Genomic DNA, 15,802 nt, shown 5'->3' with positions numbered 1-15,802 from the left:
GGGTGGCTTAGTCGGTTAAGCGTCCGACTTTGCTTGGGTCATGATCTCGCGGTTCGTGGATTCGAGCCCCACGTCAGGCTCTGTGCTGACTGCCAGCTCAGAGCCTGAAGCCTGTTTCAGAGTCTGTGATTCCCTCTCTCTCTGACCCTCCCCTGCTCACACTGTCTCTCTCTCTCTCTCCTAGAAATAAATAAAAAAAACATTTAAAAAAAAAAAAAGAAAGAAATACTCTTTCTCGGGGCGCCTGGGTGGCTTAGTCGGTTAAGCGTCTGACTTTCGCTTGGGTCATGATCTCGTGGTTTGTGGGTTTGAGCCCCGCGTCGGGCTCTGTGCTGACTGCCAGCTCAGAGCCTGGAGCCTATTTCAGAGTGTGTGTCTCCCTCTCTCTCTGACCCTCCCCTGCTCATGCTGTCTCTCTCTCTCTCTCCTAGAAATAAAAATATTAAAAAAAATTTTAAAAATACTCTTTCTCAATCATTTGTGAAATGTGTGTTTCATAAATTGTAAAACCTTACTCTCTTCTGATGCCGAACCCAATTAAAGATCAATAGCGTGACTCAATCAATATGGAGCAAGGATAATGACAGTGATAACAGTTGACGCTCCGTTCTCCCAACACCACTGCCAACATGACAGGTATAGAAATAGGTAAATGGAGAGAGGAAAAGCCTGAGTGTCTGATGACTTCAGGAGATGATACATGTCAAAATGTGTCAATTGTATGTTACACTTGTGAAGTTTATGGCCTGTCAGTGATGCCTCAATAAGGCTGCTTTGCTAATAAGACAGTGAAAGTTTACTGAGCATGATACAAATCAGTTTTATACACAGTGTGCTGCTTTTCGTAATTACTTCCAGAGTTTGTTACTATATCCATTTTACAGATGCTGAATGAACTTGCTCAAGGGCAGAGTGCTGACTTGATCTAGAGGGGTCTGCCTCCAAAGCCACGTGCTCTTTCCAGAACACGACAGTGCCTCTACAAGGTCAGTGAATAAATGCTGAATGCATTGGCAACCTGGAGATTAAAAAGGCTCTTGAGAGGCAGAATATATAAATGTTGGCGTTTCTCACTCAAAATAATCAGCTGCATTAGTGTGTAAATATACAATGTGAATAAATGCAACTAAGAAGGCACCTGATAGAAAGAATATGACAGTGGCAGGAAGACCTAAGCTAACATGAGCATTTAACCTTGTGAGAAAAAACAAATGGCTAAGCTGCTAAAACTGGCCATGTCAGCTGAGTAGTCCAATGTCACGGGGTTCGCCAGTGACCCCACAGGCTGGCTTAACTGGAAAAGGGCACACACACACACTGTAGCTCAGAAGGCAGAGTCAAGTGAATGAGAACACTCAAGACTCTGAGTGACACTAAGCCACAACAAGCATATTTTAGAGAACAGAGTTTGTGTGTGGCTGAGAAACTATATCGCTGAGACCTCTTAATTATTCTGTAGGTGTTTAATGGATTGGAGAGGTCTTCCACTGTCGATCTGAATAAACATAAGAGAGCCAGTTGGACGCAGGCCCAACACTATTTTGCACTTTCCATTTAATTTGGGTTGGCCCTTAGGGACTAGAAGGAAGATGCTGAAAAACCAGAATGGACTGGAATAGGAAGCCATGGATTTTGGTCCTGTCTCTAAGACTGGCAAGCTCTCTGACCTTAAATTTACTCACTATACAGCATCCAGAGGCATCCTTCTAATATGGAAATCAAATCCCAATACAGCTTTGCTTAAAACCCTCCCAGGATTCCCACTGTGCTACAACTAGCATTGTATCCAAAACTGAGAAGGCCCTGCACCTTCCTAGTCTGGCCCCTTCCTAGTTTCCATACTCACTTTTTTTTTTCTTTTTTTAAATTTTTGACACAGAGAGAGAGAGAGAGAGAGAGAGAGAGATGGGGGGGGGGAGAGGGGAGAGAGAGAGAGAATGAATGAATTGAATCTTAAGCTGGCTCCAGGCTCAGCATGGCCTGACGTGGGCTCAGCCCCATGACCTTGGGATCATGACCGGAGCCAAAATCAGGAGTCAGATGCTCAACTGACCCTGCTCCAACCTCACTTTTACCCTCTTCAGCTCACTACACTGAACGTTGAGGCTACATCCTTCGGTTTGGCAAATGTGACAAGCTCTCACACAAAGTGATCCTTTTACCATCTCAGAGAGGCCTTCCTGGACCACCCTCTATTATTATCCTCTCTGACAGCACCCAGGGTTTTCCCTCATAGCAAAATGCGGTAATGATCAGTGTACTGATTTTTGTGGCTGTGTTTCAGGTCTCTCAGGCAGACAGGCTGTAAACTCCGTGAGGGCAGAAGCCGAGTTTATCACAGAGCCTGGTGCCTGCCTCGTTTTAGGAAGCGCTGAGTCACTAACTGCTAGATGAACCAGTGAAGGATGACCTTGGCCAACGCTCTTCACCTCTGCCCCCAAGAGCTCTCATAATTTCCTCATCTCTAGTCTCTACGTGATGGATTTGGACAAGGTATTTCCATAGATCTTTTCGAAATCAGAGAGAAGAAGGGTAACGAATGAGGGTCAGTAAGAAGGAAGGAAGCACAAAGATTTATAATTAGAAAGAGCAAATTTTTTTTTTTAGTATGTTCTATTTTTTTTTTTTTTACAAATAGTTTATTGTCAAATTAGTTTCCACATAACACCCAGTGCTCATCCCCACAAGTGTCCTCCTCCATGCCCCTCCCCCCTCCCCCCCCACATCCATCAGTCCTCAGTTTTTGTCAGCATTCAAGAGTCCCTCATGGTTTGCCTCTCTCCCTTTCCCCCACCATTTCCCCCCTTCTTCTCCCGCTTGTTCCTCAGTTAAGTTCCTCCTAATCCTCCTATACGTGCAAACATATGGTATTTGTCCTTCTCTAGAAAGAGCAAATTTCTAACTGGCTTTGACTAAGTTTATGCAAAAAAAAAAAAAAAAAAAACAAAACTGAAGGAAAAAGTAGTATTCTTACTTCACAGTAACTTAGAATAACTTGGTAAGTTAGCATTAAGAGATGATTATTACTGACCCAAGACTAAGGAAAATGTTCAAATAGGACCAAGAAACATTTAGAGAAAATGACAGAGAAACCTTCATATTGGCCTTTAACAAACAAGGGGGTACCTGTGACACCCTTGTTCTTTAAAGGCATGCTCTGTTCCCCAGGTCACTTTCTGTGTAGACTTCAACAAATTTACTGTTTTTCTCTCATAGTTCCGATGTTAATTCTAGCAAAAACAATTTCAAAATACCCAATGGCTTATTTTTCTTCAATCACAACACACAAATTGTTGTCGGAGAAGCAGCTAAAAAATGTACCCTTCTGGGGTGTCTGGCTGGCTCAGTTGTAGAACACGTGATTCTTGATCTCAGGGTGGTGAGTCTGAGCCCCACATTAGAGGTAGAGTTTACTTTAAGAAAATGTGCCTTTCCCTTTTACAGGTATTCTTTATTTCCTATTTAGTAAGTCTCAAGATTTGTCTGCATGCAGTGTAGTATGCTGTCTGTGGAAATTTCTAACACATGTACCCCAGATCCTACGGCCCCCAAATTATTTCCCTTCCAATTTCACCATCTACATCTGACCAGTTCTTCTATTATCGGCTTCTCTAGTCAAAATGAACCCATGTCCCCAAACTCCTGGGCTGTCCTCTTTAATGCTTAAACCACCAGGCCGATGAGAAAGAGATGGATTATTAACTGCTTGTAGTTGGGCTGTGACTTTTTTCTGACAGTATTATCCACCAAAGGTAGACACACAAAGAAACTGCTCTGTGGTAGACGGCCTGTTGCCTCCCACCTCAAGGAACTCTGGCCTTTCTGATGCCCACCCCAACACTACTCGGCTAAACACACAAAGCCATCTACCTCCCACAGCTTGCCAAATATAAAATATAAGAGCTGTCCTAAATACACAGAATGGCAGACACACACACACACACACACACACACACACACTTCCCCCAAAAGACCAGAAATTACATGGCACCTTTAATAATATTCTGTGCAACAGCAATCATTTTGGAGGGGAATAAAATAAACCTGTTTTGGACTCCAAACAAAATTTCTGGAATTTGACCCTATATCACACCTTCCAGTTCCTACTCCTAGCTCACTTCCAGAGCATCATTTTGCCACACACTCTGGAGGAGCTATATTTCATGGACCCTCAGATATGGTTTATACTGCTCAAGAGTGGTTGCCATACTGAGTATTTGATCGTGTACCAGGCACTTGGCTAAGTCTTTTGTACAGATTATTCCAGTTAATTATCATTACAACCTTTTGAGGTAGGTTGAATTTATCATTCAGGGAACCAAGGCATATCGAGGTTAATTTTCCCAAGTGTCTGATAGCTAAACAAGAGCCAAACGTGGAGCTTTATCAAAGAGATATTATTATTCCCATTTTAAGCTAAGCATATTCTGGCTCAGGAATGGAACAGTGACCTAAGCTCTGACCCCTGAACGGGCTCCAGACCATGTAGCCCAGTTATTCAACCACCACAATGACCATGGTAGTGAAAGCCCATTGCCAAACTTAGATTAATGGCAGCTGACTCAGCTAATCCCACTGTATTTGCTTCAGTCTAATATAAAGGAGAGAACAACCTCAAATCCCTGGTTCTGCTCCAAACTCACAGCTCTTTATGTCCATTCTGGGTCATCTACATCATGCAAAATAACCATTCCATTCTGTCCTTGATTAAGTTAAGACAGCTGGTCATGGGCGCAGAGAATCCAGAAAAAACTTCTGGAGCAATCAAGGATCAGTGTAGGACCCACTACTCTATTCCCTTCCTTTTAGGAGACCACTCCCAGAGGACCCAAAGGACTAGGTGATCTTCAAACATTCATGGAATGGGCAAGAGAAATTTAACAGAGCTCCCAAAGCCTGGCTGATCATCACAATCAGCTTTTGCAAGCTATGGATTCCCAAGCTTTACTAAGCCACCATTCTGAGTCACCAGGTCTGGGTTGGGTGTTTTGAGAAAGCACTCCAGGTAACTCTGATGATTAGCCAAATTTGGGACAACAGGACCAAGACATTTAACTCCATTGTCCCATCTGTTTCCTCAGTTCTACTTTCTTTCTAGATGGACTGTCCTCAGCATATAAACATTTTCAAGTTTCCCTAACTTAAAAAACAATGAAGTTTCCCTAACTTAAATGATTAGCAATAGCAGTAACAATAAAATACTTCCTTCATGCCACCTCTTCCCTAAGTTATCAGGGACCTTTCCCCTTTTTCTCAGCCAAGCAACTTGGAAGAGTGAGCAATCTACACAGATTCTCCACTTTTTGCCATCTCATGTATACCTCATCTAGCCATTTTGCTTATGCCATGGCCACCTCTCTACTGTCCCCTCCCATTTTTGGATAACATTTAATAGTCTAGCTCAGTTTTCTCTTTCTTCCAGGCTAACTACACTTCTATCTACTCTCCACAAAGCTCTCTGGCTTATGCTGCTTAAAGTCTGTCAGCTTGTTAACCCCAACCAAAAAAACAAAACCAAACCAAAACCCAACTCCTCAGAGTAATCTACAAATGGTTAAAAACTAGCTTAGTGCTACCTTTGTTTCCTGTTACTTACTCCCTCTTATACAATGATCCTGATTGTGCTGGCTGCACTTTGTATAGATTTTTAAATGGGAAATGTACTTACCACATGCACATCACCAGGATAATTCCCATTGTTTTTTAAGACTCCACTCAACCTTACAGTACGGGTTCAAGTGCTCCAGGCTTACCTTTATCATTATAGCGCTTAGCACTGTATGGTAACTGGATTGTCTGTTGATTTTCTACTTCCCTTCACTCCCCTCAATAAATACATATATACAACTAGTTCTTAAGCTTTGAGAGTAAAAATTCTGTCTTGATTATCTTGGTGTCTACCACAGAAGCCAGCATATACAGATGCTACCTGAGAGAACCTCTTTATGAGACAGTACGAGTAAGGAGTCATGGTTGCTTCTGGGTCTCAAGCTTTGGTGACATGTAAAATGAAGTTGCTGTTAAATGACATGGGACATGGAGAAAAAAGAGGTTTGGTTGAAAGAGTCAGAGATTATGTTTTTTTTTTTTTTTTTTTAAGACATAAAGAGTTTGAAATGTCAGTAGGCAGAATACAGGGATGGAGAAATCTCTTCATCTTAAGCTGTGTATGGTAGGAAGCTCATTGGATTAGGAGTCAGGACACATGTTTAGTCATCCCAATACCAACAATTTGTTGTTTGACTTTAGGTAGATCAGTTGACTTCTCTCGGCCTGTTTCTCATCTATAAAATGGACTGGATACTTGTCTTTGGTATCCATGGTAAGAATTCAGACAAAAATATGAAACGGTTTATGAGGTACTAAAAAGGAGCAGATTGATTTTCTTTTGTACACTGAGTGTTTGGATTCACTAGAGTTAGTTTCATGCAAATGCAGAATGATATTTTTTATATGCATAGTCTGTGTCACTCTATATACCTGAAATATTTATATGTGCTAATTTGCTATGAAACTAAAGAAACCAGTGCTACCTTGCAAGCAAATTACAACCACATTCTTTTCTTCACTAAGGTCCTTCAAAAGTCTTAGCTCTTCCATTATAAAAACAAAAGCAAAAAGAAAATTCTAGTCTTTCTCTCTCCTCCTTCCTTCCATTCATTCACCCATTCATCCATAAGCATTCACTGTGTACCTGCTATAGGCAAGTCACTAGACTGGGAACTCAACATATAAAAAATAAATGAAAAGGAGAAGATCAGGCAGATGTTAAACATAAAAAATTCAATTTCTAAGAATGTACCATAGAGTAAAATAATAAAAAAGAGTTGTAGCTGTGCCAACATGACTCTGAATGACCCTAGCCCCCTGCCCCAGCCTGTAAGTGACTCTGGAGGTGGCTGAGGACTCTCTTGAGACTGTATCTGAGCCCAACTTCTCCCACCACTCGATCCCCCTTCCTTCCCTTTTCCCACAAGCTACCAGTCTCCAGAAAACGCCCCTAGCGAGCCCAGCCTGTACAAGGGATGAGGAATTCTACCTGTAAGAGTTAGGAAAGAGGACAAAGAAGTTGGGCCCTGAAGAATGAGCATTATTTTACAAGTCAGAGAAGGCACTAGGATAAAACAATAACACGAGATAAAGTATGAAGGAGTGAGGGAGACTGGGGGTTTGAAGAAATGAAAGTGATCCCCTGAGGGTAGAGGGAAGAGGAGGAGGAGAAAATGGAGTTGAAAGGCCTCTACTTTATCTTCCAGGTGAGCCATCAGAGGTTTTTGAGAAATGGCGTTACAGGGCAGATGTTTGCAAAATACCTATAGTGTACAGGACATATTGAAAAAGATAAATAAGGGGCGCCTGGGTGGCTTAGTCGGTTAAGCCTCTGACTTTCGCTTAGGGCATGATCTCGCGGTTCGTGGGTTCGAGCCCCGCGTCGGGCTCTGTGCTGACTGCCAGCTCGGAGCCTGGAGCCTGTTTCAGTCTGTGACTCCCTCTCACTCTGACCCTCCCCTGCTCACGCTGTCTCTCTCTCTCTCTCTCCTAGAAATAAATAAAACGTTTGAAAAAAAAAAAAGATAAATAAAAAAGCAGAGAAACCTTATGGGAGGTTTATATATTAATTCTATATTTAATTTAATACCATATTCTATATTAATTTTTATATTAATAGAAAGGTCTATGAAGCTCTAGCTTCATGGCATTCGCAGTGGAGTGGACAAAAGGGATTCGAGACACATTTTTGAACTACGGAATCTGAGCCGGGTGCCCCTGCAATGAAAAGGAGACAATGAGACCTACATGACAAGTCAGCATAATACCCCGGAAGAGGCACACACAGTAAATGCCTAGTGAGGGGTCTTGTACATAGTAAATACTTAATAAATATTCACTCACTCACACTCTAATTTGAACACAGACTCCAGACAAATCTGTTAAAACCTGAAGAAGTAGTAGGTGGATAAAGGTGAGGAAGAATGTCCAGTGTGACCAGGATGGATGTAGAGCTAATCGGGATCCTGAGCCCAGACTGGGTATAAGTTTAGAGAAAAGTGTGTTTCCCGTTTAATTTTTGAGGTAGTGGGGCACCTGGGTGGCTGCAGTTGGTTAAGCATCTGACTCTTTGTTTCAGCTCGGGTCACAATCTCATGGTTTATGAGTTCAAGCCCACGACAGGGTCCATGCTGACAGTGTGGAGCCTGCTTAAGATACTCTCTCCCTCTCTCTCTGCCCCTCCCTGTCTCACTCTCTCTCTCAAAAATAAATAAACTGAAAACAAATTTTTGAGGTAGCTACAGAATAATCACAAGGACATGTATGTCTTAAAGTTGGTTACTCAATAAATAAACTCAAATAGGCCACGTCTGGAAAGAGAGATATGGAATCCCACAGCATGTGGTAGAAGCTGAGGTACTGGCTAAATTGAGAACATTTGGGGAGGTAACATTTAGAAGTGAGGAAGGTGGGTAAGAGGGGACATCTACCTGAGGAAAAAGGAGCTTAAGAAGAAAAATGAAAAGGGCTCAGAGAAGTAAACAGATAAATGGCACAGAATAATTTTTACAGAAATCAAAGGACAGAGCTTCAAAAAAGTTTACCTGTTAACTACCACACAGGGGTCAAGGAAAACTGAAGAGGAGTCACTTGAAATCCCTCCAGGGGGCAACTGTAAATGTAGTAAAAAACTGGGACAATCTAAATGCTGAACTGGGGTAGACTGGTTAACTTAAGGATTTTTTTTAAAAAAAGTTTTATTTTGAGAGAGAGATAAAGAGTGTGTGAATAGGGGAGGGGCAGAGAGAAAGGGGGCACTGTCAGTGCAGAGCCCAAAGTGGGGTTTGATCTCACAAACTATGAGATCATGACCTGAGCTGAAATCAAGGGTTGGACACTTAACTGACTGAGTCACCCAGGTGTCCCTACTTCAAGGATGTTATATAATCATTACCACCATGATCTAGAAGTAGATTTATTCACATATATACAAAGAAATGTTCAGGATATATTTGTTAAGTAAAAAAAACCAAAACCAGGTTGTATCCATTATGATATGTATTATGAGAGAAGATGCATATGAGAATATATGGGACTAATAAAATCTCCTGAAATCAGTATAATAGGGTTGCTGTAACAAACTATAAGAAAGACTAGACCTCTGTAGGAGCTCCCATTATAGGACTAGAACTAGGGGAATCAAAGTGAAGAGCCCTCTGTGTACTTAATTTTATCTGTGTGTACACACACACACACACACACACACACACACACGTAAACTGAGTCACATAATCTTAACAATCTAGATTTCTAAGTGACTAGTTTTTTATACATTTTTTAATTTTTTTTTTTTTTGTAAGGGAGAGAGAGATTGGTAGGAGCAGAGAGAAGGAAGACAGAGGATCCCAAGTGGGCTGTGCACTGACAGCAGTGAGCCCGGTGTGGGGCTCGACCCCATGAACCATGAAATCCTGACCTGAGCCGAAATCAGATGCTCAACTGACTGACCCACCCAGGCACCTCTAGATTTCTAAGTGACTGAATGGTTTTTAGAGGTTATGTGAATAATTACCACATCTCTTGTGACACTAATGCAGTCATGAAGCTAGGGCACTTGGGCATAAAAACAAACCAGAAATTCCTAGTTTGATTTTTATTCTTTTATTTTAGGTTTTTAGATAGAACATAGCTTTTCACTGCATTGGCTTTAGCATGCTGAACAGGTAATTTTCATGGCATTTTAAAGGAGAGAGAGAAGCCTACAACACACAGCCAGTCGCTGGGACTCGCAGAAGGATGCGCCGAAGCCCCTGGAACTGGCAGCATAGCCCCCGGAGCCCACCTGCGCCTCAAGCAGCATCTCCCACTGTAACATGACTTACAGATGCCCTTACGCCCCGTGAATCCCATTTCTCGATGGAGACTGTGACACTACCAAGATCGAAGTTTCCAACTTCAAATGAGGTCTTTAAATCAAACACAATATAAAAAAAGTCCAGGCACTTTTTCTTTTGGCAAGAAAGACTCACTCCCCCTCTACTCACACCTCAATTGCATAACTCAAGAGAGCAGAAGGCAATTTTCCTTGGACTCTTCAAATAAACTCTCTTTAGGGATCAGGCTATGCACAAGAAAATAGCTCAGCAGGAATTAAAAAAAGAGAGAGAGACAGGGAGGAAGAGAAACTAGGGATAAAAGCAGGAAGGAATCTGAGCAAAACATTACCAGCACCATAATGTAACACACGCACTGTCAAATGCTGGTTGTTTGAATGGAGTCAGAGACAAGGAGTCAGTTTAGAAAGTAGAGATCTGGCAGGGTGGGTTTAAGAACACACGTGTGTCGGATAGATGGACATATGACCTAGTTTTGGCTAAATGAAGCTAAGAATGGTTTACAATTTTTGTGAGTCTGTTTCCAGCTAGTCTGAAAGGCAATCTGAAACTGTGTTATCAATTAGGGACTCATTGATGGATTATATACAGTCTGAAAGAGCCTGAGGCTGGACATCTTACAGATGTAAATATCAGACATGCGATAGCCTATGAAGTACATTAATTCTGCTCTGAAAAGGGGCATGAGCTGGAGAGGTGGAAAAAGGGGGGGGGGGCCTCTGAGGTCACCCTCCACCATCTACCACTCCTCTTAAATTACAAATGACTGCTCAAGAATGTGGACTTTGGGATGCAGCCACTGCCTGGTGGAATGTCACAAAACTTCAAATACAAGCAAGTCAGTTCTCAAATACCTGAATATTGCCAAAAACTGCTTGTAAATCTAGCTATGTCAACGGTGCCGAGAACAACCCTCCTTGGGGTAGTATGTTACACTTGAGTCATGCTTTTAGAAATATCAAAAATCAAGATCTGATCTTTAACCATATACCTCTGTCCTCACCATCTTCTTCCTCCCCTTCCTGATTTTTCAAACTCTTTCTCCCTTCACTAATTAACTACTGTAATGAAATAGAACTCTGTCAGGATTTCCAATTGTGTGTGCAGTGGAGTTCTACTCTAAAACCTCAGTCACAGAAGATAATCTCAGTGTATTGAAGAGGTCTTCAATGCTGCTTCCTCTGGCCTCGCTCCTGGCCAAGAATCTGGCTTCCCAAGTCTCAGAGAGAACAAAATCATGACCAAGGTCATGTCTCTGCATTCCTGACACTACCTTGATTGTTATGAGCATCTCTGCTTACTTGCTTTTCCTTCCCTCCTCTTAGAAAGAATGAAGACTGTGCTTTTGGACCCTCTCTCCTTGGAATCCCACTATCTCTTGCCTAATCAAGGAAAAGGCTCCAAAACAACGGTTTCTCCTCTTGCTTTTGGGTCTTTAGCTTTCCTCTACTGGATCCTTCCCTTTGGCACACAACCATGCTATAATGTCTTTCAATTTAACACTCTCTTGACTCCACAAGGCACTCCAGCTTTCCTTCCTTTCAGCAAACCCTGGGAGTTCATGTTACTGTTTCCAGCTCCTCTCCATTTTTAAGAGCTTGAACAAAGCAGGATCAGCCTGTCATTCGAGTCTACTGTTCTACCGAGCAGCCCTCATCAAGTTCATCGATGACCTCCCCCTGTGACTAAATACAATGTCAGTTTTCTTAGCCTTCATTTTACTGAGCCTACTTAATCTAACTGACCTCTCCCCACTTCTTGAAATACTTTATTCACTTGGCTTCAAGGACATGGATCTCTTGGTTCTTTTACCACATTGACTTCCTTCTCAGATTCCTTTACAGCTTCCTCTTCATGTCAGTGACCTTTAAGTAGTAAAGTGTCCCAAGACTCAGGCCTGAACCTCTTTTCTTTTTTACCCACACCTGCTTGCTAGATGATCTTTTTGGGTCTCATGATTTAAGTATTGCCTATACACACACAATGAATCTCAAATTTCAACCTCTAGTCTGACCCATTCCCCAGACTCCAGACTTATATATCCAGCTGCCTAGGAGATACTTTCATGTGGATATTCTTTTTTTTTTTTTTTTTTTTTTTTTTTTTTTTTTTTTTTTTTTTTTTTNTTTTTTTTTTTATTTTTTTTTAGAGGCGCCTGGATGGCTCAGTTGGTTAAGCAGCTGACTTTGGCTCAGGTCATGATCTCACAGCTCCTGAGTTTGAGCCCCACGTTGGGCTCTGTGGTGACAGCTCAGATCCTGGAGCCTGCTTCAGATTCTGTGTCTCCCTCTCTTTCTGCCCCTCCCCCCCTTAAAACAATAAATAAAAATTTTAATGTTTATTTATTTTTGAGAGAGAGAAAGATAGAATCCGAAGCGAGCAGGGTAGGCCAAAGAGAGAGGGAAAGACATAATGGGAAAGAGGCTCCAGGCTCTGGCTGTCAGTACAGAGCCCAACGTGGGGCCTGAACCCAGAACTGTGAGATCATGCTCAGAGGCAAAAACCAGACGCTTAACCGACTGAGCCAGCCAGGTGCCTAGAGATGTGGATAACTAATGCACATGCCCAACCCCACTTTTCTGTCTGAAATGTTGATTTCCTGCCTGTCACCAGTATTCTCCATCATAAAAAATGGCAACTGTCCTTCTCATTGATAAGGCCAAACACCTAGGAAGTCCTTGCCAGCTCTTCTCTTACTCTCTCACTGCCCTCCCCCCCCCCCCGGCCCTTCACCCAATTAGTCAGCAAATCTTAATGGTTCTACCTGCAAAACACATTCAGAATCCAAATACTTCTCACCACCTCCTCTATTACTGCACTATTAAGGCTATGTCCACTTGCCACCTGGATTTGGGATAACCTCTTAAATTGTCTTCCTGCTTCCACCTTTGTTTGCTATAATGTATCCTTGCCACAGCAGTGATTAACCTTTTAACCTAAGCCAAGTCGTGACTCTGCATAAACCCTTTGCTCCTTGCTCCCCACCTGCCTCCACGAAGACCTCCTATCTCATTCAGAGCAAAATCTGAAGTCCTTTTAAGGACCAGTAAAGTAATGCCCTTGGTGATCTGGCCCCCAACTGCCTCTGGTCTCATCTTCTACTGTTAATCATCACTCACTGAATCACACTTACCATAGCCTTCTTGCTGTTACTGAGCACACTAAACATCCTCCTAACTCCCACCCTTTGCCTGGGGTACATGTCCTCTAGTTAGTTATTCTTATGGTTTTACAATCCCACTTATTCAGATCTCACTGATGAGCCCTTTGTCAAAATAATAAGATGACTCCTCCCTCCTACCTCCCCTCCCATCCTCAGCCAAAAATTCCACTGTGTCTCATCCTTGCATTGCTTTTTCTCCATAACATTCATCATCAGACATGTATATTTCCTTGTGCTTTTGTTTTAGATTCATATCCCTCAGCTCCCAGAAATGAGCTTTTTGCCTTGTTTATAGCTGACCGAGTACAAAGGAAAGTGTTTACCACATAGAAGGTGCTAAAAAGGTACACGAGAGGATTATTAATGATAGAGACAGATCTTAATAATACACTCATTATTAGAAACAATGAATAGATATAAAATAAGGCAATAAGGTTGGAGCCCTGGCTGCGGCAGCTTCCAGATCCTTCAAGCTCTGGCCCTGAGAGGTAAGGGACCCTGGCGGGACACTGTTGTTCTGGCTCCCAAGTGGGGATGCACCACCCTCAGCCTGGCCCCAGCCCACACTTTCCTATGTCCCCGTCACACAGCCAGGAGGGTAAGGGAGTTTTGGCTAGAATCTTAACACCATACTGAAGATCTACTACCAGATATGTATTATGAAAGGTACTGCCTACCAGAAAGGAGTGAAAATAGGCTGGAAAGTAGCATGTAATTTCTTCTTTCTTTATTTTCCCCCTTATTATAAAAGCAATGCACGTTTGGTTCAAAATTAAGAAAATTAATAAGAAAGTAAACATACCCCACTATTTCATCACTGAAAGAAAACTATTAAATTTATGTATGAGCCCTTCAAGATCTTACATATATGGAGAAGTAATGGACTATATTTTTTCCTTATTAATTCAAAGAGCCCACAAGTTAAGATATATTGTAAAAATTTTAACTACACAAAATGTGTATTTCTGGAACACATTTATATCTGATCCTATTCAAAAAGTGCTAATTCGAACTCAAGTCTTTAGACCCAGCAACATGTCCTGTTACCGAACGTATCTGGGGTAAAGAGGCAAGCACTGAATTTGGGAACTAGAAAATTCAAGTTTCTACTCTGTTCCCTGTGCCAGCTATGGAGTCTTCCATAATACATTTCCTCTGTCCATTCCATGCCCTTCCCTACATTTTTTATGGAAAATATTTTCAGTAAGTTTCATTTCTAAAAATTAACCCCACCTGCTGCAGAAGGCCTCCAGATTCTCTGACCAAAAGAAAAAAAAAAAAGACTGAATGTATTATATACTGGTCTATACAATATGTGCCTGGCATATGTAGGTTGGCCATTTAATTTATCCAGCCACTAGAGTTTTAATATCTTTTTTTTTAAACATTTTTTTTAAATGTTGTTTTCTGAGAGAGAGAGAGAGACAGAGAGAGAGAGAGAGAGAGAGAGAAAGAGAGAGAGAGAGAGAGAGAGAGAGACAGCATGAGCAGGGGAGGGTCAGAGAAAGAAGGAGACACAGAAGCTGAAACAGGCTCCAGGCTCTGAGCTAGCTGTCAGCACAGAGCCTGATGCGGGGCTTGAACCCCACAAACCGTGAGATCATGACCTGGGCCAAAGTCGGATGCTTAACTGACTGAGCCACCCACCCAGGTGCCCCAGAGTTTTAATATCCTTAAGTAACAGAAGGCTTATAGTTTCTTCCTTTCCAGACTTACTAGATTACCTGGTTTGTGTACACAACTCCTGAACTATAATTCTTCCCATGGATCATGACTGGATGGGGTCCTAAAAGTCAATATTCTGTTCTTCTATCTTCTCTAGAGGTTTACCTATCTGCAAGAGACCTGGAATTTGGGAAATATAGTCCTTCATGTTTAAGGATTAGATCCTTCATCTCTCCAATAATAAGGGAAGTCTTAGGATCTTCTGAGCCTCAGATTTTTCTTTGGTAAAATCTGAGGATTGAAGCTGGTAGGTGATGTCTAAAGTTAATTTCCAGCTCTTAAAAGGGGAAGCTTTAGGTTCTGAAGCCCATCAATCAGCAAGTGTACATAACAAGACAAACAGGGTGAGAAATATAGACCGGAAGGCCAGGACAAGAAAGCAGAGATGCTATGTCTCTATGGCACTATACATAGCTATATACGCACAGTTACCCTAATGGCTATTACCATTGGATCTGAACAAAGTTCAGCTTCAATATATAGCACCATTTATTAGTAGAAATGCTTTCTCATCATCCTTCCCAAAACAGCAAAACAAATTAAAAATTCTAAATAGGGAATATAAATTCAACACATTCTAATGCAAAGATAACTGGGTTTCAAAAATAACCTTTAAAATAACAAGTGTAAAACGCCTAACAAATGAGACAATGGATTGAAGAGTCAAGCAAGGTATATGCCATATGTATACTATATAGTAAATGGTCAATACAGGTCACCCGGATTTCCCTTTCCCTCTTCCGAGTGTCAACTTCCATAAAGAAATATCCAATTTTAAGTATATGGTATTTTGTCTTCAAATCTTAAGGAATAATATCTACAGAAATACATTTATTCAACGTGAATGTGGTGAAATATAGTTCATCTATATTGGCCAAGAGATTACTAACCTGAATTTAAATCTCGTCCTGGATTGAAGGCCCGGCTATTAACAGTGGTAGAGAGTCGATCGCAACTAATTGTTCTAGATACATTGGTATTAAAGTTCCCATCAAATCTGAAACAATAGAAGAGAATAAGAAATATTTAC

The 15,802-nt window shown here is 41.6% G+C and overlaps 1 protein-coding gene across 1 annotated transcript in view; it reads right to left on the bottom strand.

The window, feature by feature from the left end:
- Positions 1-15,802, bottom strand: part of CACHD1 (cache domain containing 1) — a 216,486-nt gene that overhangs the window by 61,854 nt on the left and 138,830 nt on the right. The window contains exon 4 of the mRNA XM_039233474.1: positions 15,663-15,769. Within this exon, the coding sequence (XP_039089405.1) occupies positions 15,663-15,769 (107 nt within the window). The remainder of the gene's footprint in view (positions 1-15,662; positions 15,770-15,802) is intronic.

This window comes from Hyaena hyaena, unplaced genomic scaffold, assembly GCF_003009895.1.
Source record: "Hyaena hyaena isolate Hyena2069 unplaced genomic scaffold, ASM300989v1 scaffold_75, whole genome shotgun sequence".
Classification (NCBI taxonomy): Eukaryota; Metazoa; Chordata; class Mammalia; order Carnivora; family Hyaenidae; genus Hyaena; species Hyaena hyaena.
The sequence above is the reverse complement of the archived record's forward strand: the minus strand, read 5'-3'. Positions and strand labels throughout refer to the sequence as shown.